This window comes from Oncorhynchus mykiss, chromosome 8 (assembly GCF_057628025.1).
Source record: "Oncorhynchus mykiss isolate SJ-2025 chromosome 8, ASM5762802v1, whole genome shotgun sequence".
Taxonomy (NCBI): domain Eukaryota; kingdom Metazoa; phylum Chordata; class Actinopteri; order Salmoniformes; family Salmonidae; genus Oncorhynchus; species Oncorhynchus mykiss.
The window spans coordinates 45424215-45450618 of record NC_143029.1 but is presented as its reverse complement, the minus strand read 5'-3'; the positions used below and the strand labels follow the sequence as shown (position 1 = coordinate 45450618).

The 26404-nt window shown below is 42.1% G+C and overlaps 1 protein-coding gene and 1 long non-coding RNA gene across 4 annotated transcripts in view; one reads left to right on the top strand and one right to left on the bottom strand.

Moving 5' to 3' along the window:
• LOC149981663 (uncharacterized) overlaps window positions 1-9710 on the bottom strand; it is a 190775-nt gene extending 181065 nt beyond the window's left edge. The window contains exons 1-2 of one of the 2 annotated variants that reach the window (XR_016497804.1): window positions 9084-9710; window positions 8654-8715 (exon numbers count right to left, since the gene is read on the bottom strand). This is a non-coding gene — a long non-coding RNA (uncharacterized LOC149981663). The remainder of the gene's footprint in view (window positions 1-8653; window positions 8716-9083) is intronic. The other variant, XR_016497805.1, reaches the window with a different exon arrangement.
• Window positions 1-26404, top strand: part of efr3a (EFR3 homolog A (S. cerevisiae)) — a 255814-nt gene that overhangs the window by 147596 nt on the left and 81814 nt on the right. For both annotated transcript variants that reach the window (XM_021612601.3, XM_021612602.3), the window contains exons 9-10: window positions 20352-20430; window positions 22073-22208. In XM_021612601.3, coding sequence (XP_021468276.1) covers window positions 20352-20430; window positions 22073-22208 — 215 coding nt within the window. The remainder of the gene's footprint in view (window positions 1-20351; window positions 20431-22072; window positions 22209-26404) is intronic.

The following is a 26404-nucleotide window of genomic DNA, read 5'->3' as shown; positions in this document are numbered from 1 at the left end:
TATGGAATCATGTAGTAACCAAAAAAGTGTGACTCAAATAAAAATGTATTTAATAAATCCAAATGCAGTCGCAAAATCCATCACGTGCTATGATGAAACTAGCTCTCATGAGGACCGCCACAGGAAAGGAAGACCCAGAGTTACCTCTGCTACAGAGGATAAGTTCATTAGAGTTAACTGCACCTCAGATTGCAACCCAAATAAATGCTTCATAGAGTTCAAGTAACAGACACATCTCAACATCAACTGTTCAGAGGAGACTGCGTGAATCAGGCCTTCATGGTCGAATTGCTGCAAAGAAATCACTACTAAAGGACACCGATAAGAAGAGTTTTGCCTGGGCCAAGAAACACAAGCAATGGACATTAGACCGGTGGATATCTGTCCTTTGGTCTGAGTCCAAATTTGAGATTTTTGATTCCAACCGCTGTGTCTTTGTGAGGCGCGGAGTAGGTGAACGGACGATCACCCGCATTTGTGGTTCTCACCGTGAAGCAAGGAAGAAGAGGTGTGGTGGTGGGGGGGGGGGGTGCTTTGCTGGTGACATTTGTCTGTGATTTATTTAGAATTCAAGGCACACTTAACCAGCATGGCTACCACAGCATTCTGCGGTTAGTGGGACTGTCATTTGTTTTTCAACAGGACAATGGCTCAACACACCTCCAGGCTGTGTAAGGGCTGTTTGACCAAGAAGGAGAGTGATGGAGTGCTGCATCAGATTACCTGGCCTCCACAATCATCCGACCTCAACCCAATTAAGATGGTTTGGGATGAGTTGGACCTCAGAGTGAAGGAAAGCAGCCAACAAGTTTTCAGCATATGTGAGAACTCCTTCAAGACTTTTGGAAAAGCATTCCTCATGAAGCTGTCATCAAGAGTGGCTACTTTGAAGAATCTAAAATATATTTTGAATTGTTTAACACTTTTTTTTGGTTACTACATGATTCCATTTGTGTCGTTTCATAGTTTGGATGTCTCCACTATTATTATACAATGTAGAAAATAGTCAAGCGTACAGAAAAACCCTTGAATGAGTAAGTGTGTCCAAACATTTGACTGGCACTGTATATAGATGTATCTAGTTTTAGAAAAAGATCACACCACCTCCATTCCCTCATCACAAGTCAAGATTCAGCTGCTCTTCTTCCCCGCCTCCACTTTTACAAAGAGGAGAGACATGCACACACATTTGTGTGATATTTTAATGAATCGCCTGTCAATGTAATTGACTTGTTAGATGCTTTTTATGTGGGGATTTGTATCTGTATACCAGACCAGGGAGTTTGAGTTGGTACATTCAGCTACAGTGACTATAGGAGTCGATTGGAATTCAGGACCTTTTTTTACACTTGAAGCACAGGGCTAGAGGTTATGGGTTTATTTCTGGACATGACAAGAGCCTTTGACTATTCACCCCCAGGGCCTTTCGGCTGCTCTACTCAAATCGTTTCTACGTTGGCTCCCGTGGTGTCGGACCTGATTCCAGGTCAAAGGCTTACCATGGGCCGTCCGCCAGCAAGGGTCAACTAGAGCCATGTCGCCACCGCACACACACACACTCACACACACACACACACACACACACACACACACACAAGGGTTTCCTTTTGCAGGTAAATTGCGTCCTTTGGCCCAGATGTATTTATTTTTTGCAGATAAATACAGTTGTTACTGGCCAAATTGTCTGGGAGAAATACCAGTTGATGTTGCTCCAAGTTCAAAGGAAAATATACATAATAATCTAGTAAATCCTCAAGCTGCTTGGAAATTAGTGTGTGTGTGTTTCTAATTTTACTCACACAAAAGACGCAAGATCTTCATAAGGGACTTCAGCGAAGTGTATACCAACTGAACAAAATTTACGAAGATTGTGTTGATTATCCCTGTTCCCAGTGTGCCTGCCGAGAGGGAATTCTTTCTACAGAACAGTAAAGACGGCCTCAAGATCACGCCTTCTTGAGGACAACGTAACGAGGCTGATGCTCATTGCAAGCTGTTACAAGGAGCTGGACAATTTTGATCTCCCAACAACAGCAGCTCAATTTGAGCAGGCCAAGGTCCACCGCAAACACAAGTAAATTAGAGGCAAATGATTGTTCTTCAGGCCCAGTCCTAGCAGTTTTGCTGCGTCCTAACCAGGATCAACATATGCCGCCCCTTTGACATGTATTGTATATAGATTTGGAATGGATTGATAGACGTGTAGAGTAATGATGTGTATCATGCGCAATTGGTGCATTTCAGTAGCACTTGGAAAGGAAACATCGTTGCCAACTATTCACATTGGAGAGTTACCATTTTGCAATTACTGCCTATCGTAGGAAAAATAGTTTTTAACAATAAGCCACGTATATCACATATGCCAAGAGTCACGACCCCACAATAGTTGAAATTACAATAAACATAACATTTATTAACCTCATCCAGTAGAACTGTGCTTTCATAAATGCCTCGGGACTCGTTTCACAGAAGCATTGTAAATAAGCTTTCTTTCAATGAACCAGCCTTAACGAATTTTGTTTACATATAGAATTTGATTGTCCAACATCAGTTTTATAATTTCTTCATTTTGTGGCCGCCTTGTCGTCTTTCCACTGCTGTGCTGCTGAATGGGTAGTGGGGTGGGACGGGCCGGTCGTAGATAGAAGGGATCCATATTTTGTCAAATTAACATCAAAAGTAGATATTTTTTATCCTCACCTGCTGCTTAAGTTTTCCTAACCTGCTGTGACTGGTGTAGATTGCCTCTGCGATGTGTGTTGATCGGCGTACATATGACCAAAGTATCCGGGTTTGTGTTAATCTTTTATTCTGATAAAGAAACAAACACCAACTCTTCTCTTCAACATGGATACAGTAAACAGGGTTAAGAATAACAATTGTCTCGTTAGACTTTATATCACTATGGGTCTGGGCTAGCCAACTTTCATGCATAAATCTCACAATGTACTGGTAGGAGACCATAATATTACGTCAGTGGAAATGTACACTACATTTCTGTGTTTTAACATAACGGGTTGATTAGTACATTAAATGTGACAATTATTCAGTAACCTAACTCTTCCACATGGATACAGTAGACGGGGAACAGTAATAAAACATCACTTCTAAATATAATATTTGTATAATATAATTTGCGAACAACCTGTATGAAAATGGTTATTAATAAATAATCAAACAGAGCTGTTTTCAAGTACAATCTAGGAATCTCATTTAATATAGCCTAGGCATGAACATTTTAATTAGGCCTAATAAATAACAAAACATGGCTGTCTACAAACACCAAGGCTGGCTAGTCATGGCTAGAAGAGATCCAGCTTTTGTCAAATCCACGTCAGATTTTACTTTCATGTTGTCTAATTACACAAAATCTGAATAGGTCCCATGCCTGATATGACTGACTGTACATTACTTTTTGTTGTTACTAGTGCCCTTTTTAATGTTGCACACTTCCTTCTCCTTCTGCATCCATCCTCAAACATCATGCCCCCCTGTACTGTGTAGGCAACCTGTTCTTCTAGGCTAAATTAGTATTTCAATTTTGTTATGATTTTAATTTATGATTTATATACTGAACCAAAATATAAACGCAACAAGCATCAATTTCAAAGATTTTACTGAGTTACAGTTCAGTCAATTGAAATAATTAAATGATGCCCTAATCTATGGATTTCACAATGGGAATACAGCTCCCGAGTGGTGCAGTGGTCTAAGGCACTGCATCTCAGTGCTAGAGGCGTCACTACAGACCCTGGTTCGATCCCCGGCTGTATCACAACCGGCCATGATCAGGAGTCCCATAAGGTGGTGCACAATTGGCCCAGCATCGTCCGGGTTAGGGTAGAGTTTGGCCCGGGGTAGGCCTTCATTGTAAAATAAGAATTTGTTCTTAACTGACTTGCTTTGACAATTAAAGGTAAAATAAAAAGTATAATAAAGATATGCATCTGTTGGTCACAGATACCAAAAGATAGTGGCGTGGATCAGGTGTGACCACCATTTGCCTCATGCAGTGCAACATATCTCCTTCGCATAGAGTTGATCAGGCTGTTGATTGTGGCCTGTGGAATGTTGTCCTACTCCTCATCAGAGGCTGTGCGAAGTTGCTGGATATTGGCGGGAACCGGAATACGCTGTCATACACAACGATCCGGAACATCCCAACTATGCTCAGAGTGACATCTGGTAAGTATGCAGGCAATGGAAGAACTGGGAAAATTTCATCTTCGCGGAATTGTGTACAGGTCCTTGAGTCATACATTATCATGCTGAAACATGAGGTGATGGCGGCGGATAAATGGCACGACAATGGGCCTCAGGAGCTCGTCACGGTAAATTTGCTATTGATAAAATGAAATTGTGTCCATAGCTTATGCCTGCCCATACATAACCCCACCCCCACCATGGGGCACATAGTTCACGACATTCATATCAGCAAACCACCTGCCCACACGACGCCATACACATGGTCTGCGGTTGTGAGGCCAGGTGCACGTACTGCCAAATGTTGTAAAACAACGTTGAAGGTGGCTTATAATAGAGACATTCACATTCAAATCTCTGGCAACAGCTCTGGCGGACATTCCTGCAGTCAGCATGCCAATTGCACGCTCCCTCAAAAATTTAGACATCTGTCGGCGTTGTGACAAAACTGCACATTTTAATCGCCTTTTGTCCCCAGCACAAGATAAACCTGTGTATTGATAATGCTGATCAGCTTCTTAATATGCCAGACCTGTCAGGTGGATGGATTATCTTAGTAAAGGAGAAATGCTTAATAACAGGGATGTAAACTAATTTGTGCGCAATATCTGAGAGAAATAAGTTCCTCTGTCCAGTGTCTGTGTTCTTTTGCCCATCTTAATCTTTTATTTTTATTGGCCAGTCTGAGATATGGCTTTTTCTTTGCAACTCTGCCTAGAAGGCCAGCATCTCGATGTCGCCTCTTCACTGTTGACGTTGAGACTGGTGTTTTGCTGGTACTATTTAATGAAGCTGCCAGTTGAGGACTTGTAAGGCGTCTGTTTCTCAAACTAGACACTAATGTACTTGTCCTCTTGCTCAGTTGTGCACCAGGGCCTCCCGCTCCTCTTTCTATTCTGGTTAGCGCCAGTTTGCGCTGTTCTGTGAAGGAAGTAGTACACAGTGTTGTACGATATCTTCAGTGTCTTGGCAATTTCTCACATGGAATCCCTTAATTTCTCAGAACAAGAATAGACTGACGAGTTTCAGAAGAAAGTTATTTGTTTCTGGCTGCCCAACCCTGGAGATCTACCGTCCTGTGGGTTTTCAGTCCAACCCTAATTTAACACACACAACAGTTTTCAGATGTGGTAACTTAATTGCAAAGGGTTTTCTTATGATCAATTGGCTTTTTAAAGTGATAAACTTGGATTAGCTAACACAACATACCATTGGATCACAGGAATGGTGGTTGCTAATAATGGGCCTCTGTACACCTTTGTAGCTATTCCATAAAAAATCAGCCATTTCCAGCTACAATAGTCATTTACAACATCAACAATGTCTACACTGTATTTCTGATCAATTTTATGTTATTTTAATGGCTTTTATTTCACAAAACAAGGACATTTCTAAGTGACCTCGAACTTTTGAACGGTAGTGTAGGTATGTCTGTTTATTTCACAAAATATCTCGCAATGTGAATATTTCGATTTTTTTTAAAAGTCAGACACCATTTTAATCAGGATGATCTCCTCTTTCTAATTATGTAAGGCTGGGAAGCGTACTCTGCTGTAATCAATCACTCGACCAGAAATAGTCCGATTTTGCCATTTTTTTCCTAATTCCTCGTTATGTTATGCAGACGAGCACACTCCGCACCATCGAGTTTTTATTTTTCAGCTTTGTCCTAAAAACAGATTGTTGTGGTAAAATAAAAAGGTGTAAATTTTTTTGGTGTCATTTAGGGAAAATGGAATTCTAAGGACCATTCCAGTCAGAAGAGGCTCGAAGGGTCGTTTAAATGAATTTGCTATGACTAGTCTTCCAGCTCAACCAATGTTCTTTGGCCATTTTTAAACCTTGGATGAACTTTGACTCATTCTGTTGTCCAGCCTAACAAGCATGCATTGGCAGGAAAGCTGCAGATGGGTGAGCAGGCTACTATTCCCCATCGTTTATCAGTGCAATTTTGACAGCCAACTACAGTATTTGCTGAAAAAAATTGAGAGGGTTTATCTACTCTTACCTCATTAGATTTTACCTTCCCTTGCTCTGGTTAACATTAGTTGTTGATCTTAGGGAGGAGAGATAGCCTGCTTGTTCATGGTTGTTTGATAAATTTGACTGTAAAGTTCCCAAATATAAGGACTCCTGTGGTATTTACATATTTGCAGAAATACATTCCGATGTACAGTATTTTATGGCTTTTGGTGAATGCTTTCTAATGCTCTAAAGTCACGTTGTTGCTACTGCCTGTAAACACACATTCAGTTCAAAGATGGCAGACCTGTGTGGCAAATGGCTTATTTGCATATTGGCCTACTGTAGCTCTGATCTGCTATGGCGCACTGGTCTGTGTAGACTCCGGTCCTGGACAAGACTAACATGGTTTTATTTGCTGCAGTGTCTATTAATTGTCGAAACTCGTGGCTGGGTAGGGGGTAAAAAAACAGTAGGTTTTATCCAATAAAATAACTGTTAAAGACCTAGTCAATAACAAATGGAAGCAAAGCAAACTGACAGATTTATATTTTTTATTACCTTGGCATCTGTAGCTATTGAGATGTAAGGACAGGTATGATTTAGCTGCAATATCCATTGCCCGTGTCTGTGAGAGAAACAGCTTTCGGGCGTCGGCTCTAATGCAGTTAACACTTCTGATTCAGCGAAAATGTTCTGAGCGAAATCGTAACACTTATTGCTATTTGTTTTGGATTGGACTAGTGGATGAGACAAAAGGCTATACGGTTTAAATTGCGCTTGCAATGCGATGTCCCAACTATATAGTTAAACAGAACAATTTCAGTATGTACACCGTGTACAAAACAGACTGGCCAGGTGAAAGCGATGATGGGTGTGTGTCAAGAATGGTCCACCACGCAAAGGACATCCAGCCGACTTGGCACGACTGTGAGAAGCATTGGAGTCATCATGGGCCAGCATCCCTGTGGAACGCTTTCGACACATTGTAGGGTCCATGCCCTGGCGAATTGAGGCTGTTCTGAGGGCAAAAGGAAGGTGTTCTTAATGTTTTGTACACTGTGTATATCTATGTATTATATATCTATTTGGTCCCATCAGCCTATGTAGAAAGAGGCAACCTAAGATTGGTTCAGTACATTTCAATTCAACTGAAATTCAGTCTATATGTGTACCAGTCAATTCACTCTTTAACTGAGTTCAACTGCGCACAAATGACTTGTCATGGAATATATTGCAAGTCACACGGCTGAGTTATACTAGGGTGGTGTTCAGTAGGGCCCACCATAACATACATAATGTTTTTAAATGGTAAGTGAAGCCTTTCGTATTGTACAAGTCCAGGTAGTCCCTATCTGTCTCGTTTTCTTCTATTTGGTGCCTAATGAACATGACCCAGGCAACCCTTTTGTCTTGTGTTGCTACAGAAACTGACACCATTACTCAAGACTTCCCAACTCTACAACAGACCCAGGAGAGAAAAATGAGAGAAATGCATCTTGAAGTCAGGTCTAAAAATAGCAGGGGTTAGAGGAGGGTGGGTGGGGGGGGGGGGGTTGAAGAGGAAGAGGGGTTTGCTGGGTTGGCTAGGGTTGGATTGACGTCACCGTGACGACGGTAGGCCCATTATGACACAGTGAGCCTCCTCTCTCTCTGCTCCAGCTCACCAGATGGCTGGTTTTCCCCCATGCCTCTGAGTAGGGAGAGATGGAGGGCAGCGGGAGAGATGGAGGGCAGCGGGAGAGATGGAGGGCAGCGGGAGAGATGGAGGGCAGCGGGAGAGATGGAGGGCAGCGGGAGAGCGAGGCAGGCAGCGGGAGAGCGAGGCAGGCAGAGGGAGGTGGAGGGCGGAAATGGATAGCGAGGGTAAGGCTGAGGGAGACGGCCAGAGAGCAAGGCGGGTAGAGAAGGCCAGAGAGGAAGGGGGAGCCGGTGAGGGGGAGAGACGGCCAGTGAAGGGGAGATACGGCCAGTGAGGCGGAGCCAGTAAGAGGCAGAGATGGCCAGATAGCAAGGGGGGGAGAGCCAGCCAGTGAGAGGGGGAGCCGCCCCAGTGAGAGGGGGAGCCGCCCCAGTGAGAGGGGGAGCCGCCCCAGTGAGACTGAAAAAGAGAGCCACCAACTGGTGGTAGACTCAGAAAGAGGTGCCGGTTTTTATATATAGGTACAATCGGCCTGCATCCTTGTGTTAACCTTTCTGATCTCCCCATCCCGGATCCGGGTTCGTGAATACAGACTCAAGCTCATTACCATAACGCAACGTTAACTATTCATGAAAATCGCAAATGAAATGAAATAAATATGCTAGCTCTCAAGCTTAGCCTTTTGTTAACAACACTGTCATCTCAGATTTTCAAAATATGCTTCTCAACCATTGCAAAACAAGCATTTGTGTAACAGTATTGATGGCTAACGTAGCATTTAGCATTAGCATTCAGCTGGCAACATTTACACAAAAAAACAGAAAAGCATTCAAAAAAATAATTTACCTTTGAAGAACTTCAGATGTTTTCAATGAGGAGACTCTCAGATAGCAAATGTTCAGTTTTTCCTGAAAGATTATTTGTTTAGGACAAATCGCTCCGTTTTCTGCGTCACGTTTAGCTATGAAAAAACCCCTGTATCCAGGATTGTGTAAATCTATCAGCAAGCTCATTAGCATAACACAACGTTAACTATTTATGAAAATCGCAAATGAAATGAAATAAATATGCCATCTCTCAAGCTTAGCCTTTTGTAAACAACACTGTCATCTCAGATTTTCAAAATATGCTTCTCAACCATAGGAAAACAATAATTTGTGTAAAAGTAGCTAGCTAGAGTTAGCATTTCGCGTTAGCATTTAGCGTTAGCATTAGCGTTAGCATCCAGCACGCAACATTAACAAAAACATAAAAGCCTTCAAATAAAATCATTTACCTTTGAAGAACTTCTGATGTTTTCAATGAGGATACTCTCAGTTAGATAGCAGATGCTCAGTTTTTCCAAAAAGATTCCTTGTGTATTAGAAATAGCTCCGTTTTATACATCACATTTGGCTACCAAAAAAAATCCATAAATTCAGTCCTCAAAACGCAAACTTTTTTCCAAATTAACTCCATAATATCGACTGAAAACATGGCAAACGTTGTTTAGAATCAATCATCAAGGTGTTTTTCACATATCTCTTCATTGATACATCGTTCTTGGACACATGCTTTCTCCCCTGAATCAAATGGTAAAGTAGAAGCAGCTGGCAATTGCGCTCCGAATTCGACGCAGGACACCAGGCGGACACTTGGAAAATGTAGTCTCTTATGGTCAATCTTCCAATGATATGCCTACAAATACGTCACAATGCTGCTAAGACCTTGGGCGAACGACAGAAAGTGTAGGCTCATTCATTGCGCAATCACAGCCATATAAGGAGAGAATGGAAAACAGAGCTTCAGAAATTCTGCTAATTCCTGGGTGATGCATCATCTTGGTTTCGCCTGTAGAATGAGTTCTGGGGCACTTACAGACAAAATCTTTGCAGATTCTGAAACTTCAGAGTGTTTTCTTTCCAAAACAAAGAATATGCATAGTCGAGCATCTTTTCGTGACAAAATATCGCGCTTAAAACGGGAACGTTTTTTATCCAAAAATGAAATAGCGCCCCTAGAGCTCTAACAGGTTAAAAGGGTGAATGACCAGTAGGAGAAGATTACAGTCCACACAGGTTTATTACCACAAACAGGCACACACACACACACGATAATAGGATGTAGACTGATGGAATAGTTTTCTTTAATGGACAGATGAAACGGAATATACACTATATCTACAATGATATGTGGACAGCCTTTCAAATTAGTGGATTCGGCTTTTTCAGCCAAACATGGCTGACAGGAATATATAATCGAGCACACAGCCATGCAATCTCCATAGACAAACACTGGCAGTAGAATGGTCTTAATTTAGAGTTCATTGACTTTTTCCTTTTTCCTTTTTTTGTTTGTACTTTTACCCCTTTTTCTCCCCAATTGGTAGTCAATTCAAATGTTATTTGTCACATACACATGGTTAGCAGATGTTAATGCGAGTGTAGCAAAATGCTTGTGCATCTAGTTCCGACAATGCAGTAATAACCAACGAGTAATCTAACCTAACAATTTCACAACAGCTACCTTATACACACAAGTGTAAAGGGATGAAGAATATGTACATAAAGATAGATGAATGAGTGATGGTACAGAACGTCATAGGCAAGATGCAGTAGATGGTATCGAGTACAGTATATACAGTGCCTTGCGAAAGTATTCGGCCCCCTTGAACTTTGCGACCTTTTGCCACATTTCAGGCTTCAAACATAAAGATATAAAACTGGATTTTTTTGTGAAGAATCAACAACAAGTGGGATAAAATCATGAAGTGGAACGACATTTATTGGATATTTCAAACTTTTTTAACAAATCAAAAACTGAAAAATTGGGCGTGCAAATTATTCAGCCCCTTTACTTTCAGTGCAGCAAACTCTCTCAAGAAGTTCAGTGAGGATCTCTGAATGATCCAATGTTGACCTAAATGACTAATGATGATAAATACAATCCACCTGTGTGTAATCAAGTCTCTGTATAAATGCACCTGCACTGTGATAGTCTCAGAGGTCCGTTAAAAGCGCAGAGAGCATCATGAAGAACAAGGAACACACCAGGCAGGTCCGAGATACTGTTGTGAAGAAGTTTAAAGCCGGATTTGGATACAAAAAGATTTCCCAAGCTTTAAACATCCCAAGGAGCACTGTGCAAGCGATAATATTGAAATGGAAGAAGTATCAGACCACTGCAAATCTACCAAGACCTGGCCGTCCCTCTAAACTTTCAGCTCATACAAGGAGAAGACTGATCAGAGATGCAGCCAAGAAGCCCATGATCACTCTGGATGAACTACAGAGATCTACAGCTGAGGTGGGAGACTCTGTCCATAGGACAACTATCAGTCGTATATTGCACAAATCTGGCCTTTTATGGAAGAGTGGCAAGAAGAAAGCCATTTCTTAAAGATATCCATAAAAAGTGTTGTGTAAAGTTTGCCACAAGCCACCTGGGAGACACACCAAACATGTGGAAGCAGGTGCTCTGGTCAGATGAAACCAAAATGGAACTTTTTGGCAACAATGCAAAACGTTATGTGTGGCGTAAAAGCAACACAGCTGAACACACCATCCCCACTATCAAACATGTTGGTGGCAGCATCATGGTTTGGGCCTGCTTTTCTTCAGCAGGGACAGGGAAGATGGTTAAAATTGATGGGAAGATGGATGGAGCCAAATACAGGACCATTCTGGAAGAAAACCTGATGGAGTCTGCAAAAGACCTGAGACTGGGACGGAGATTTGTCTTCCAACAAGACAATGATCCAAAACATAAAACAAAATCTACAATGGAATGGTTCAAAAATAAACATATCCAGGTGTTAGAATGGCCAAGTCAAAGTCCAGACCTGAATCCAATCGAGAATCTGTGGAAAGAACTGAAAACTGCTGTTCACAAATGCTCTCCATCCAACCTCACTGAGCTCGAGCTGTTTTGCAAGGAGGAATGGGAAAAAATGTCAGTCTCTCGATGTGCAAAACTGATAGAGACATACCCCAAGCGACTTACAGCTGTAATCGCAGCAAAAGGTGGCGCTACAAAGTATTAACTTAAGGAGGCTGAATAATTTTGCACGCCCAATTTTTCGAGGTCGAGCACAAAGGTCGAGCACCATGCGTCCCCCGAAAAACGACCCTGCCAAGCCGCAATGCTTCTTGACATACATTTAAAATCCAAGATGTCGGCGCAGTAGGACGTGTATATCTGTCTTTGTCTTATCCCGTGTCTTAACCCTTGTAAATAGCCAGTCTTTTTTTGTATATATACAGTATATCTTAATCTCACTTCTTAATCTCACTGCTTCTCTCCACCATATCACCGGATACCTGCCTCTCTGGAACATTACACTGGATCAAGACTCCTAGCTAGCTGCCAGCTAGCCTCCTTTTCCAATTGGCCTGGACCCTTTTATTGTCGACCGGAGCCCCTACCGGTCCATCACGACTGGACTGCCGATGTGATCTCCCGATGTCGTCTCAACAGGCTATTCTGTAACCATCTACTAGCCCCGGCCCGTTAAGCTTTTTCTGAATGCTTTGTCCCCTCCTCGCCCAGTGTAGTAGTGAATACCGTACAGCACCCTGTCTCACCTATTGCTACTCTTTTGACACTATGACCACTCGGCTACACAGCTGATGCCCCATGGACTGTTTCAATAACACAGTACCTCATTTTGTTTACCTGTCGGCCCCAGCCTCAAACTCAGGTCCTGTATGTACCTAACTGACCCGCTCTGCCCTTTCTTCGCCATTTACCCGTTGCCTTAGCTCTCCTGATCAACACCTGTGATTGCTTTATGCCTCTCTCTAATGTCAATATGCATTGTCTACTGCTGTCTTGGCTAGTGTTTATTGTTTTATTTAAATGTAGAGCCCTCAGTCCCGCTAAAATTGCCTTAGATAGCTCTTTGGTCCTGCCCCACAAACATGCGGAGACCTCACCTATGTGAATTGATGCTTCCAGAGGTGAAACCTCTCATCATCACGCAACGCATAAGTTTACCTCCGCTGTACTCACATCCTACCATACGATTGTCTGTACATTATGCCTTGAACCCAGAAATCTGCTCCTTTTATTCTCTGTCCCCAACACACTAGACGACCAGTTCTTATAGCCTTTAGCCGTACCCTTATCCTACTCCTCCTCTGTTCCTCTGGTGATGTAGAGGTTAACCCAGGCCCTGTAGCCCCCATTTTCTCTCCTATTCCCCAGGCGCTATCATTTGTTGACTTCTTTAACCGTAAAAGCCTTGGTTTCATGCATGTTAACATCAGAAGCCTCCTCCCTAAGTTTTTTTTTCTTCACTGCTTTACTACACTCCGCCAGCCCAGATGTCCTAGCCGTGTCTGAATCTTGGCATAGGAAGGCCACCAAACAGTTTGAGCTTCTACTTTTAAAAATCCACCTTTCCAGAAATATGTCTCTCACTGTTGTCGCTTGTTAGACTCCCCTCAGCCCCCAGCTGCACCCTGGACACCATATGTGAATTAATATCCCCCCATTTATCTTCAGAGTTTGTACTGTTAGGTGACATAAACTGGGATATGCTTAAAACCTCTTCAGTCTACCCCCTACTTTTTCGAACATTCTGTTAAAAATCGCGCAACATTTCAGCGTCCTGCTACTCATGCCAGGAATACAGTATATGCATATGATTAGTATGTGTGGATAGAAAACACTCTGAAGTTTCTAAAACTGGTTAAATAATGTCTGTGACTATAACAGAACGTGAACAGCAAGCGAAATCCCAAGAAAAACCTGGTCAAAAAAACCACAAAAGTATTAATCCGCCAGTCTCTGAATTGTTTATTGCAAGCAAAAATATATAGCCAGGAGCTTGCAGTTCCTACAACTTCCACACGATGTCGCCAAAAACGTCATTTTCATTGACAAAAATCCTTTGTGTAATGACAAATAGATCCTTCATTTCGTCCAGCATACAGCAATCGATTTTGGAAGAGAGACAAAGGACAACGTTTTCTTGAGTAGCTGCTATTGAATACAGATCGCCCAGTGATCAATTTGATCGCTTATTAACGTTTACAAATACCTAAAGTTGGGTTACAAAAGTAGGTTGAAGTGTTTTGTCAAAGAATATAGGCAACTTATATAATTTTAAAAAATGACGTTGCGTGTTGGAAGGGAGCTTTTTTCCTGAACCAGACAGGCTATACAAATGGATATTTTGGGCATACATGGACGGATTTAATCGGGAAAAAGACCCAATTGTAATGTTTATGGAACATATAGGAGTGCCAACAAAGAATATCATCAAAGGTAATGAATGTTTTATATTTTATTTCTGCGTTTTGTGTAGCGCCGGCTACGCTAATTATTTTGTTTACGTCCCCTTCAGGTATATTGGGGTGTTCCATGCTATCAGATAATAGCTTCTCATGCTTTCGCCGAAAAGCATTTTAAAAATCTGACTTGTTGGCTAGATTCACAACGAGTGTAGCTTTAATTCAATACCCTGCATGTGTGTTTTAATGAACGTTTGAGTTTTAACGAGTACATTTAGCATTTAGCGTAGCGCATTTGCATTTCCAGGTGTCTAGATGAGACATCTGCGTCTCAGGTAGGAGCAAGAGGTTTTAACATCCTTGCTGTTTTACAATCTAAACTAGATGCCCTCAATCTCACCCAAATTATCATGGAACCTACCAGGTACAACCCCAAATCCGTAAACTCGAGCACCCTCATAGATATCATCCTGACCAACCTGCTCTCTAAATACACCTCTGCTGTCTTCAACCAGGATCTCAGCAATCACTGCCTCATTGCCTGCATCTGTAATGAGTCCGCGGTCAAATGACCACCCCTCATCACAGTCAAATGCTCTCTAAAAAAGATTCAGCGAGCAGGCTTTTCTAATCGACCTGGCCCGGGTTTCCTGGAAAGATATTGACCTCATTCCGTCAGTAGAGGATGCCTGGTTATTCTTTGAAAGTGCTTTCCTCACCATCTTAAATAAGCATGCCCCATTAAAAAAATGTAGAACCAGGAACAGATATAGCCCTTGGTTCACTCCAGACCTGACTTCCCTTGACCAGCACAAAAACATCCTGTGGCGTACTGCATTAGCATCGAATAGCCCCCACAATATGCAACTTTTCAGGGAAGTTCTGAATCAATATACACAGGCAGTTTGAAAAAGCTAGCCTTTACTTTCCTAACAGAAATGTGCATCCTGTAGCACAAACTCAAAAACGTTCTGGGACACTGTAACGTCCATGGAGAATAAGAGCACCTTCTACCAGCTGCCCACTGCACTGAGGCTAGGAAACACTGTCACCACCAATAAATCTATGAAAATCATTTTCAATAAGCAGTTTTCTACGGCTGGCCATGCTTTCCACCTGGCTACCCCTACCCCGGTCAACAGCTCTGCACCCCCAACTTGCACAAGCCTCCCCATTCCTCCTTCACCCAAATCCATGTTCCTTCACCCAAATTCCTCCTTCACCCAAATCCATGTTCTGAAAGAGCTGCAAAATCTGGACCCCTACAAATCAGCTGGGCCAGACAATCTGGACCCTCTCTTTCTAAAATTATTCACCGCAATTGTTGCAACCCCTATTACTAGCCTGTTCAACCTGTCTTTCATATCGTCTGAGATCCCCAAAGATTGGAATGCTGCCGTGGTCATCCCCCTCTTCAAAGGGGGAGACACTCTAGACCCAAACTGTTATAGACATATCTATCCTACCCTGCCTTTGTAAGGTCTTCGAAAGCCAAGTTAACAAACAGATCACCGACCATTTTGAATCCCACCGTACCTTCTCCACTATGCAATCTGGTTTCCGAGCTACTTCTCAGAGTTCAGTGTGTTAAATCGGAGGGCCTGTTGCCGAACTTCTGGCAGTCTCTAAGGGGGTGCCACAGTGTTCAATTCTAGGGCCTACTCTTTTATCTGTATACATCAATGATGTTGCTCTTGCGGCTGGATATTCTCTGAACCACCTCTACGCAGATGACACCATTCTGTATACTTCTGATGCTTCTTTGGACACTGTTAACTAACCTCCAGACAAGCTTCAATGCCATACCTTCCGTGGTCTCCAACTGCTCTTAAATGCAAGTAAAACTACATGCATGCTCTTCAAACAATCACTGCCCGCCCCTGCCCGCCGGCCTAGCATCACTACTCTGGACAGTTCTGACTTAGAATATGTGGACAACTACAAATACCTAGGGGTATTTAGACTGTAAACTCTACTTCCAGACTCATATTGAGCATTTCCAATCCAAAATTAAATCTATAATTGGCTTCCTATTTCTCAACAAAGCATCCCTTCACTCATGCTGCCAAACATATCCTCGTAAAAATGACTATCCTACCGATCCTTGACTTCGGCGATGTCATTTACAAAATAGCCTCCAACACTCTACTCAGCAAATTGGATGCAGTCTATCACAGTGCCACCCGTTTCGTCACCAAAGCCCCATATACGTTACCCACACATACAACCTGTATGCTGTCGTTGGCTGGCCTTTGCTTCATAGTCGTCTCCAAACCCACTGGCTCGAGGTCATCTACAGTTGATGTCGGAAGTTCACATGCACCTAATCCAATTCTTGACGTTCTTGACACAATTCTTGACATTTAAAAATTCCCTGTCTTAGGTCAGTTAGGATCACCATTTTATTTTAAGAATGTGAAATGTCAGAATAATAGTAAAGAGAGAGATTTATTTAATATTTTCTTTCTTTCATCACATTCCCAGTGGGTCAGAAGTTTACATACACTAAGTTGACTACTGGGCCTTTAAACAGCTTGGAAAATTCCAGGACATCATGTCATGGCTTTAGACATTTCTGATAGGCTAATTGACATCATTTGAGTCAATGATCTGTCGATCATGCCTGCTAAATTCAGTTCATCAATGTTGTTGAGAATTTAGCATATCTTTTGTAGTTCTCGATGGCTAACATTCAAAAACGGCGCGGTAGGAAGGACTGTCAACACATACTGAACAGCTCACGTTATAGACAGAAGCATGATACAATACAAGTAATTTATTATCATAAAACCTGAGCAGATTTAGCTTGTGTTCACATACTAAAATATGCCTAGGATGTCAAACAATCAACAATATGGTTCTGTCCCAATTTGCTTAATTTCATTGGTGTGTATTTTTTTGTTTATCTTAGAGCAATAAGACTATGGACATCACATTGTCTGAGCTGAGCTGGTTGAAGAGGACTAAGTAGTTTGTTGACAGTGCTGAGCTAGTGGTTGAAACCCTCATCATTGACCAAAATAGGCAGATCATTAAATGGATCCAGGAGAACATGCCAGATACAAAGTATCGCTTCATATTTGGCTAAATGTAAGAAATACATTTTTTTTATGGTCATGATGTAACTGGGTAGGATTATTCTACTCATCTATGTGTACATTTGTATTATATGTTCATATTCTTCTGTGATTAGCTCTACGCAAGACAAGCACTGTGGTAGAACTCCATTAGCAACTATCTCTACTGGTCATGTGCAATGTCTCCTGAAGAAAGCAGGGAAATGATTGTGCCAAAATGGAATGTTGGACTGTACCACATACAGAACCAACACACCAACCTACCGATGCCACTCATGCCTTTGTGTCCTCATGCACCACTGCAAGCAGAGGAACGGACAAAGGACTGGCTGAAACCAAGTAAGTGTCCATATCCTGCATGTAGTACATTTGTTTTTGCAGAAAAGCCCATTTTAAAATATAATGGTTATTTCTCTTTTTATATGTAGTGGGGTTGGAGAAGATTCTACATGGGGCCTTGATCCTGAAGGACATCTTCCAAATATCCACACTGACGACCAGCCATCCGGGCTAGAGGCATACCACTCTCTGATGCTGCACTTCGTGCCAAAGCACACCGCCTTCTCCTACAATGGAATGCATGCAGAGCTTAAAAATAAGAATTGTTCTAACTGCTGAAATTGTCATTATTGTAGTCAAGTGTATCACAGCCATTTCTATTGGTTGCCTCTCAAATGTCGCCAACCCGTCAAATGTATCCTGTGTTTTTTTTATCTGGGGGGGGGGGTTAGATCATACCTTGCAGCCTTGCATTACAATGAGAACAGTGGATGTATGCAGGCAGTGAGAAAAGACAACCTGCTCAAGTACTCCCCCTCTGTCCCAAATGCCAAGAAGGGCCAGCGTCACCCGGGTTAGGGTTTGGCCGTCATTGTAAATAATAATTTGTTCTTAACTGACTTGCCCTGTTACGTAAATGTTAAATACAAAAATAAAGGGTTGACAATTCGGCCAGAGAAGACCAAACCCACCAACAGTAAGAGTTCTTTATATTCTACGCTACCAAAATAGTGAAAGCTGTGGTTTATCCCAGGATCCTGGAATCACCTCCACAACTCTCTAGCCAGTTTCAGCGTCCCACGAAGGACCAGTGATGGAGTACACAACCGTTCAAAGTTTGGGGCCACTTAGAAATCTCCTTGTTTTTAAAAGAAAAGCAAAAAAACCAATGTCCTTTATAATAACATAAAATTGATCAGACAGTGTAGACATTGTTAATGTTGTAAATGACTATTGTAGCTGGAAACGGCAGATGTTTTTAAAAATTGAATATCTACATAGGCGCACAGAGGCCCATTATCAGCAACCATCCCTCCTGTGTTCCAATGTCACGTTGTGTTAGCCTTTTACAATGATAAACTTGGATTAGCTAACCGATCATTAGAAAACCCTTTTGAAATGATGTTAGCACAGCTGAAAACTGTTGTTCTGATTAAAGAAGCAATACAACTGGCCTTCTTTAGACTAGTTGAGTATCTGGAGCATCAGCATTTGTCGGTTCGATTACAGGCTCAAAATGGCCAGAAACAAATAACTTTCTTCTGAAACTCGTCAGTCTATTCTTGTTCTGAGAAATGAAGGCTATTCCATGTGAGAAATTGCCAAGAAACTGAAGATGTTGTACAACGCTGTGTACTACTCCCTTCACAGAACAGCGCATAATGGCTCTAAGTCCTCAATAGGCAGCTTCATTAAATAGTACCCGCAAAACACCAGTCTCAACGTCAACAGTGAAGAGGTGACTCCGGGATGCTGGCCTTCAAGACAGAGTTGCAAAGAAAAAGCCGTATCTCAGGCTGGCCAATAAAAATAAAAGATTAAGATGAGCAAAATAACACAGACACTGGACAGAGGAACTCTGCCTAGAAGGCCAGCCTCCCGGAGTCGCCTCTTCACTGTTGACATTGATACTGGTGTTTTGTGATCCACATTTTTTCATGGGGCAGAGAGAAAATGTAGCATTCTTAAAGCTAATATCATGCAATTCTACAAATTTTTGTGGGGTTGGGACCTGCAGCATGTATTGACTCTGTTCTTAGTCCGGATCCGGCCCGTGGTCCACCTGTTCAGTATGGGGCAAATAGGCCATACAATTGGTACAGTTCATTGAGCATTAGTCTTCCGAGCTTTGTGAGTAGCCATCTTGATAGGGGCCAGGAGGTGACCAGGACGTGTTGACGTCACTGGTCGGCCATATTAGGTGAGGCCCATAGAAAGTATTGGGAGCGATTTTTATGGCATGAATAGCTAAGACACTTAACCTACACCAAAGGGCCATGTTTTTCTCTGTATAACATGACAATCCTCTGTGGTTATCAGTGTAATTGTAGCGTGACACTGAGTGTAAAGGAGACTGAAGCTCCAGCAGCAGTGTAGTATACAGTAGGACCTCAAAGATGTAAACCTAAGTTACAGACTGACCAATCGACCGAATAGATGCAGTTGAACTGGGTCTTTAGATAACACGGAATTTCAAACAACCTCCATTCCTGACGTGTTCATATCTCTGAGATTCCAGGGATTTATGTGCCTGTGTCTTTATCCTCGTCCACCCAAAACGTCTACGGATTCAGCTGTCTCTGATGTGAATTTGCTATTTTATTTCTTCCCTTCACACCCCTTTCATCTCTCTCTTCTCTCCTCTCCTCTCTCATCCCTTTAATTTCTCATTTTTACACTTATGTCTCACTGAGGAAAACAAAAACAAAGCAGAAAAGCAAACCCAGTCTATGCAGTCTGTTTGATGGCCAAACACTAGCAAACTCTCCCTCACTCCCTTTTCCTCCGGATGCCCACTCTCTCTCTCTCTCGCTCCCCCCCAAACTAGCATACTATTTAGAATGAAGCAACGTATTGGGGCGATGTATTCGAAGTGGTACAATAGTACGTACACTGGAATGTAGCTCATAGGGCTCTGTTCAGGAGGGTGAAACATTACACATATAAGCATGACATAACATAGAACATTAGGAAAGTATCCCAAGCCCTGCAATAGACCCCCTGTCCAGGGGGTGTACTTGGACAGCAAGCTGCCTCACACTACAGAAACAGAAGATTGGGCAGGAACCTATGAGCCATTTTGACTCAAATAAGGCCATAATAAAAGTTGTAGTGCCTGAAATATATGAATGCATTTTTCATGTAATGTATCGTGTTAATCTATTCTCAACAACTTAGTTTGTTGTCCCATTTGTTATGTGCAGTACTATAATGTCATTGAAATGTGTTTCCTTTGTGTTCTTCCCTCTCCAGTCATCTGGACAACCACCGGCTGTGGGAGCCCAACGAGTTTGCTGTTTCCTGTTTCCGGATCATCATGTACTCCATACAGGTGGGTTCTCCAGTCATAGCATTTTAGTTTATTGTGAAACACTTAACCTATTGGGAGACACTTAAATAGTATCTTAATTGGTTAGTTAAATTTGTTGACGTTTTACCTCATTGTCTACTTAGTGTGGTGTCGAATTTGGATTGTGGCTCTCTTGCTTTACTTTACAGTTGTTAGTTAAAACTCCCTTCATTGTCCCCCTCAATGGAATCAGAATCTGTCTCTGTCTGTTCGTACGTTAGTCTCACGTGATCTTAGACACCACTCCCCAGTGGGATCGGTGAGAGCACTCGAGCAAATTGGAGGTGTGTCTGTATTCAGGTAGTTCTGCATGAGAGCGAACTTCCTGAAGGAGAAGGGAAGTGTTGGGTTTGGTTCACTCTTCTGCATGTTATTGGTTTTTGAATTGTGAGAACAAGCTATTCCCAAAAACTCTGACTAGATTATACACACACACATACATACACACACACACATGGATATGTTAGCCTACTGCAGTATTAAAGCTTCAATAACTACATTTCACAACAGCAACACTCATATTAAACCCATATTAAACACACCAACTTACCTCAATCTTCGTAGTGCACATACAGTATATCATATACCCACACCTCTTGGTTCATATACATCCCTCACTCACTTATTCACTTACAGACAGAGACACTATCCTCGTCTAACCCAAGGGACACCCCTAGATCTCTCACTCCCCCCTCAGATGTGTCTGGCTCTCCTCTTCCTTTTCCGTTGTTCTTTTAATTGGTCCGCCGGCCCGGAGTCCCCAGGTGGCCCTAGGTGGCTTTGCCAGATAAGAGACGATCGATGAGGCTCGGGGCGAGGTGTGTTTTTAAGAGCTTGTGTTTCGTGTTTTTAAGAGCTTTGTTTGAGCAGTGCTCAGGGTCAGCACCAATCCTAGTCTGGGTTTTAGTGTCTTGGCTAGATGAGACTGTGTCTGGTCTGTCTGAGAGAGAAATTGTTTATCTATCGGCAAGATAAACTCTGTACATCTGTCATAATATAATACCATATATATATGCCTTTTATCCAAGGTCAGTAAGTCATGTCTGCATATATTTTACGTGAGGGTGGTCCTGGAAATCGAACCCACAATTCTGGCGTTTCAAGCGCCATGCTCTACCCAGCTGAGCTACAGAGGATCTGTCTATTTGCCTGTCCGCCTGTCTTTGTTTTTGTCTGTGTTGGTCTTTGTCAGTCTGTCTTTGTGAATCTGTTCACTCAATAGCAGGAGAGAACATCCCAACACCTTTGTCTCTGAGTGAAACAGTATGTCTCTTCGTCCATCCACCTGTCCGTTTTCGGATGTAGTGGGGACATTGATTGTTGCTGATTGTTTTAGTGTTTGGAAACAAGGAAATAAAAAAGGACAAATTAAGTACACGTGTTCATAAAGGTAAATGTACGTTGTGTTGAACTCGACAGATTAGACCGACTGTTTCCCCAAACCTCCCAAATCCCACCCCTGCCATTGTGCCCTTGAGCAAGACATTAACCTCTAAATTTGCTCCAGGGGTGCTGCAGTAGCTAACACTAGTTTCCAAACTGTGTGTGTGTGTGTGCATCGACCTTAAAGTATTTTTATCTTCACTTCCCTCCCCCTTTCATTCTCTCCCACTGTCTTTCCCAGGCCCAACACTCTCACCACGTCATCCAGCAGGTCCTGGGCCACCTGGACACACACAACAAGAACACCCCTCGCATGAGGGCCGGCATCGTGCAGGTCCTTCTCGAGACGGTCGCCATAGCAGCCAAAGGCTCCGTCGGTGAGTTGGCTTGGGAAGTGCCTCTAGTGACTCAACAGGCTACGTCCCAAATGGCACCCTATTCCATTTGCAGTGCATTACTTTTGACAGGGCCCATAGATTCCTGGTCAACATTTGTGCACTATATAGGGAACAAGGTGTCAATTGGAACACACACATGATGTGGTCTGTCAGATGAGTCACAGGTATATAAGCTCTATGGATGGATAGGTAGATTGGTTTAGAGATGGATAGGGTATAACTGATTATAAACACCTGAGGATCTGTTGACATGACAGATTGATGGCTCAGGGTGAAATTTTCATCTAGATCAGCCTTTCTCAAACCCAGTTCTGCGGAGGAATGCCTTCAGGTCCGCGGCATATTCCTCCTGACAAAGTCCTAATTGCGCATGATTTGTCTCAGTCCACTGAATACGCCTCTTATTTCATAGAACCGCGGTTATGTGAGTAACCTTCGATCTCCGCTTACCGGTCGTGACAAACCGAGCAGTTTCTGACTCCTTCCTACAGATTTGGCTCTAACTTTATTATGACCCAATTCCTGAAAGCTACAACTCCCATGAACATGTCTTCTGTTCCCCTCCAAGCCGTTCAAGGCACGTTAGAAGAATATCATTTGAATGCAATGCAGGATCTTTTCTACACACACACACACAATTAGTACCTGATGAACTTTACCTGAACTTCCCGATACCTTTCTAATGCATTTCAGCTACGACAAAACAGGCTCCTTCAAATTGAAATTTGGCCTACCGGATTTGAAGTATCTTTGTCTGTTATTTATATGTATTGAAATAATGACAGCAAGGGCAAATTCTAAATTTTCATTATGATATATATTTTTTTACATATTTGTTTCTGATTAAGATCACTGTATTGGTCAATTGCACACAATGTCCAACTGAAATTAGACTACCGCTTTTAACCCAAAAGACATGTACAGGTTTTAGAGAGGTTTGGGGGGTTTGCCACACTGGGTGCCCGGAGAGCTGTTGTTGTGGAGGTTAAGTGCTCAAGGGCACAAAAGCAGGCAATGGCATCTAGAATTTGATACCAGCAACCTTCCAGTTGCCAGCTGACTTCCCGACAAATGTTTTCCCGTCAGACCCTGGGATTTGAACTGGCAACCCTCCCGTTGCTGGCTCGCCTCTCTAATGTCTCGGCTGCCTGCCACCCCCAGCTGATCCTAAAATAAAATAACTTGATGGTCCATATTGTTACGATCTTAAACAATTCTATGTGTTAGGAGATATCATAGGGAAAACACCTACAAAAATGGGTGTTTTTAATAAAAAAGCAATTGTCAATCATTTTTGGCCAAGAGCCCTCAGAAGAAGAATGGATACCCATTCATTTAAGGTGATCCAAAGCTATTTACTTTCATTCTTTATATAATTTATCTTTGTTTCATAGTTTATTTTAGTTCACTTTATTCAAATTATTTTTCAATTCAGCTAGCCATTCCTTTTGGCTCCTTTCTCAACCATACCATTTTTGAATTCCTTATCAGTCCACTGGGATTTAACTGTTTTTAGTAATTTTCTTAATCAGTGCTTGCTTATTAGTAACGGGAATGCCTTGGCACAAAAACATTTGAGAAACGCTAATCTAGATGTAGGCAATGGATGGGTCTATGGGTAGATGGATGCATAGGAAATTATTTGACAATGATTATTTTGTTGATGGTGACAACTGCTTGGTTAAGCTGTCAACTCACAACTTTTCTGTTGTGACAGTATGTAGCTTTATTGTCAGTATGATAGCTACAAGCTAGCCATTGAACTTTTTTGGGTAATGCTACTGTAATGATGGGAGACAAAATACTGTCAATAAATCCTTGATGTAATAGTAGATGTTCAGTTTGGAGAGGAAGACTAGAAGGAGGAAGATACTTTGATCGCATGTTTATTTAAACCCAATGATTTGGCCCTCTTTTTCCCTCCCAATAAACCGCTCTCTCGACAGGACTGACCCGTTCCAACAAACATACATATGACAGTGCATACACTGTTAACCCAAACTCCCAAACCTCATCCCCACCAAATCTCTGGTTAGGTATGTTCAGGCTGCAGGGGGCTCCATAGCTGGAGGTAGAAGGGGGCCCCTAACCACAGATCTATGATCATCCTAACCTTGACCATCATTTTTCTTTTTATCTGGCCCTGGCCCTGGACCAGTGGTTATGGGCACCATAACCATATCCTAACCAAACTTCAACCCATCCAAGCTATATTTTGGACAAACACTTTTTAAATTCCATAGATACAGTATAACATACGGTGTGTGCTCTGGTTTGGTTTGGTCTTAAAGCCACACTTTGTACCTTTCAAGTTTGGTCACTGATGTTGTTTGTAAATGGGGTGGATCTTGGTAGATCTAACTGCGCGCGCCTCTTAGTTATTTGAACTATGTGGCAACCTCACCTACCTCCCACATCATCTGTTTACTGGTGCAGAATATTTGACTGGAATTGAATGTGACCCATTTTGTCTTTACCTGCATTGGTGGAAGTTTGGATTTGGTGTCTCTTGTTGTGGTACTGTGTAAATGGTGTAAATTACTATGCCAACTCCCTCCACCCCTGTGCATCAATTATATGGTATTTTGTAGTTTTTCCTGTTGTGATTCTTTTTGTGATATATTGGGGGGTACAGTGACATTAGTAGTGTCAACAATGTAATGTATTAACTGCTTGTAGTCCTTTCTATACAATTTTGTTTTTATAATATGAGAAAATCATTTTGCTTAATCCACTAAAACAGGGTTTAGTTCCTGCAGGGATCACATAGACTGACTATACCAAACAGTAGGAACATCTTCCAAATATTAAGTTGCATCCCCCTACCCCGCCCTGTTGCCCTCAGAACAGGGATGCTGGCCCATGTTGACTACAATGCTTCCCACAGTTGTGTCAAGTTGGCTGGATGTCCTTCGGTTAGTAGACCATTCTTGATACACATGGAAAACTGTTGAATGTGAAAAACCCAGAAGCATGGCATTTCTTGACACAAATCGGTGCACCTGGCACCTACTACCATACCCTGTTCAAAGTCACTTCAATAGTTTGTCTTACCCATTCCCCCTCTGAATGGCACACATACACAATCTATGTCTCAATTGTCTCAAAGCTTAAAACTCCTACTATAACCGGGCTCCTCCTCTTCATTTAGACTGATTTGAAGTGAATTTTAACAGGTGACCTCAATAAGGGATCATAGCTTTCACCTGGTCGGTCAGCCATGGAAAGAGCAGGTGTTCTTAATGTTTTGTATACTAAGTGTATGTGTGCACTCACTGTACTGTAAGTCACTTTGTAAAAAAGTGTGCTAAATGGCATATAATAATATAGACATATCCCCATTTAAAATGAGTTTACCATCTAAAGAGACACGAGGGAGTCTTTTTGCTTTTGAGACCAAATTAGAGGTATAACACCCAATGGCCTAATGAATCAGGGGAGGCGTACCAGTCCAAGGATGCAACTAGTTGCTTGCTCTGACTTAGGGTCATAACTCAGCCAAGTAGGTTTGGTTTTCTATGGAAAATGCTAAATCCGACATGCTCAAATTCTGTCAGTAAAGACTTAGTTGCTGTTGCCAAGGGTTAATCTGACTTGAATGAAAAAGACAGCCAGCACTTGCAAATAAAGTGTATATTTGAGTTATTGACGTAAGCAATCAGTCTGACGGCTGAGTATGATACTTTTTTTAAAATACTTAATTTGCAAGTGCTGGTCATTTTTCAGTCAAGTTGTCTGTCTATGGATCATTAGGATTAGGACCATTGTGCTTCTTGACTCAAAAAATATCTGTCTAAAATCAAATACTTTGTCAGATATTTCCAGAGCCCAAAAATGGTGAAATGTCAAGACTGGTCCACGTCCCACATCATCTTGTGATATGCCTCAACCCTAAATAAATGGGAAATAGCACAGTCTAATTTCCTATTTCATGGGGTCTTTTTATACACTGGTGATGTTTGTAATGTATGTACAGTATAGGATATGTTAGCCTGGTGGAACCAGCTTGACACTGCGTTCAGCATTCTAATTTACTTGGTAAATGGTGAACGTAGCCATCAGGCTGGTGACAGTACCAGTCAAAGGGTTGAACACACCTACTCATTCAATGATTTTTCTTTATTTACACTATTTTCTACATTGTAGAATAATAGTGAAGGCATCAACACTATGAA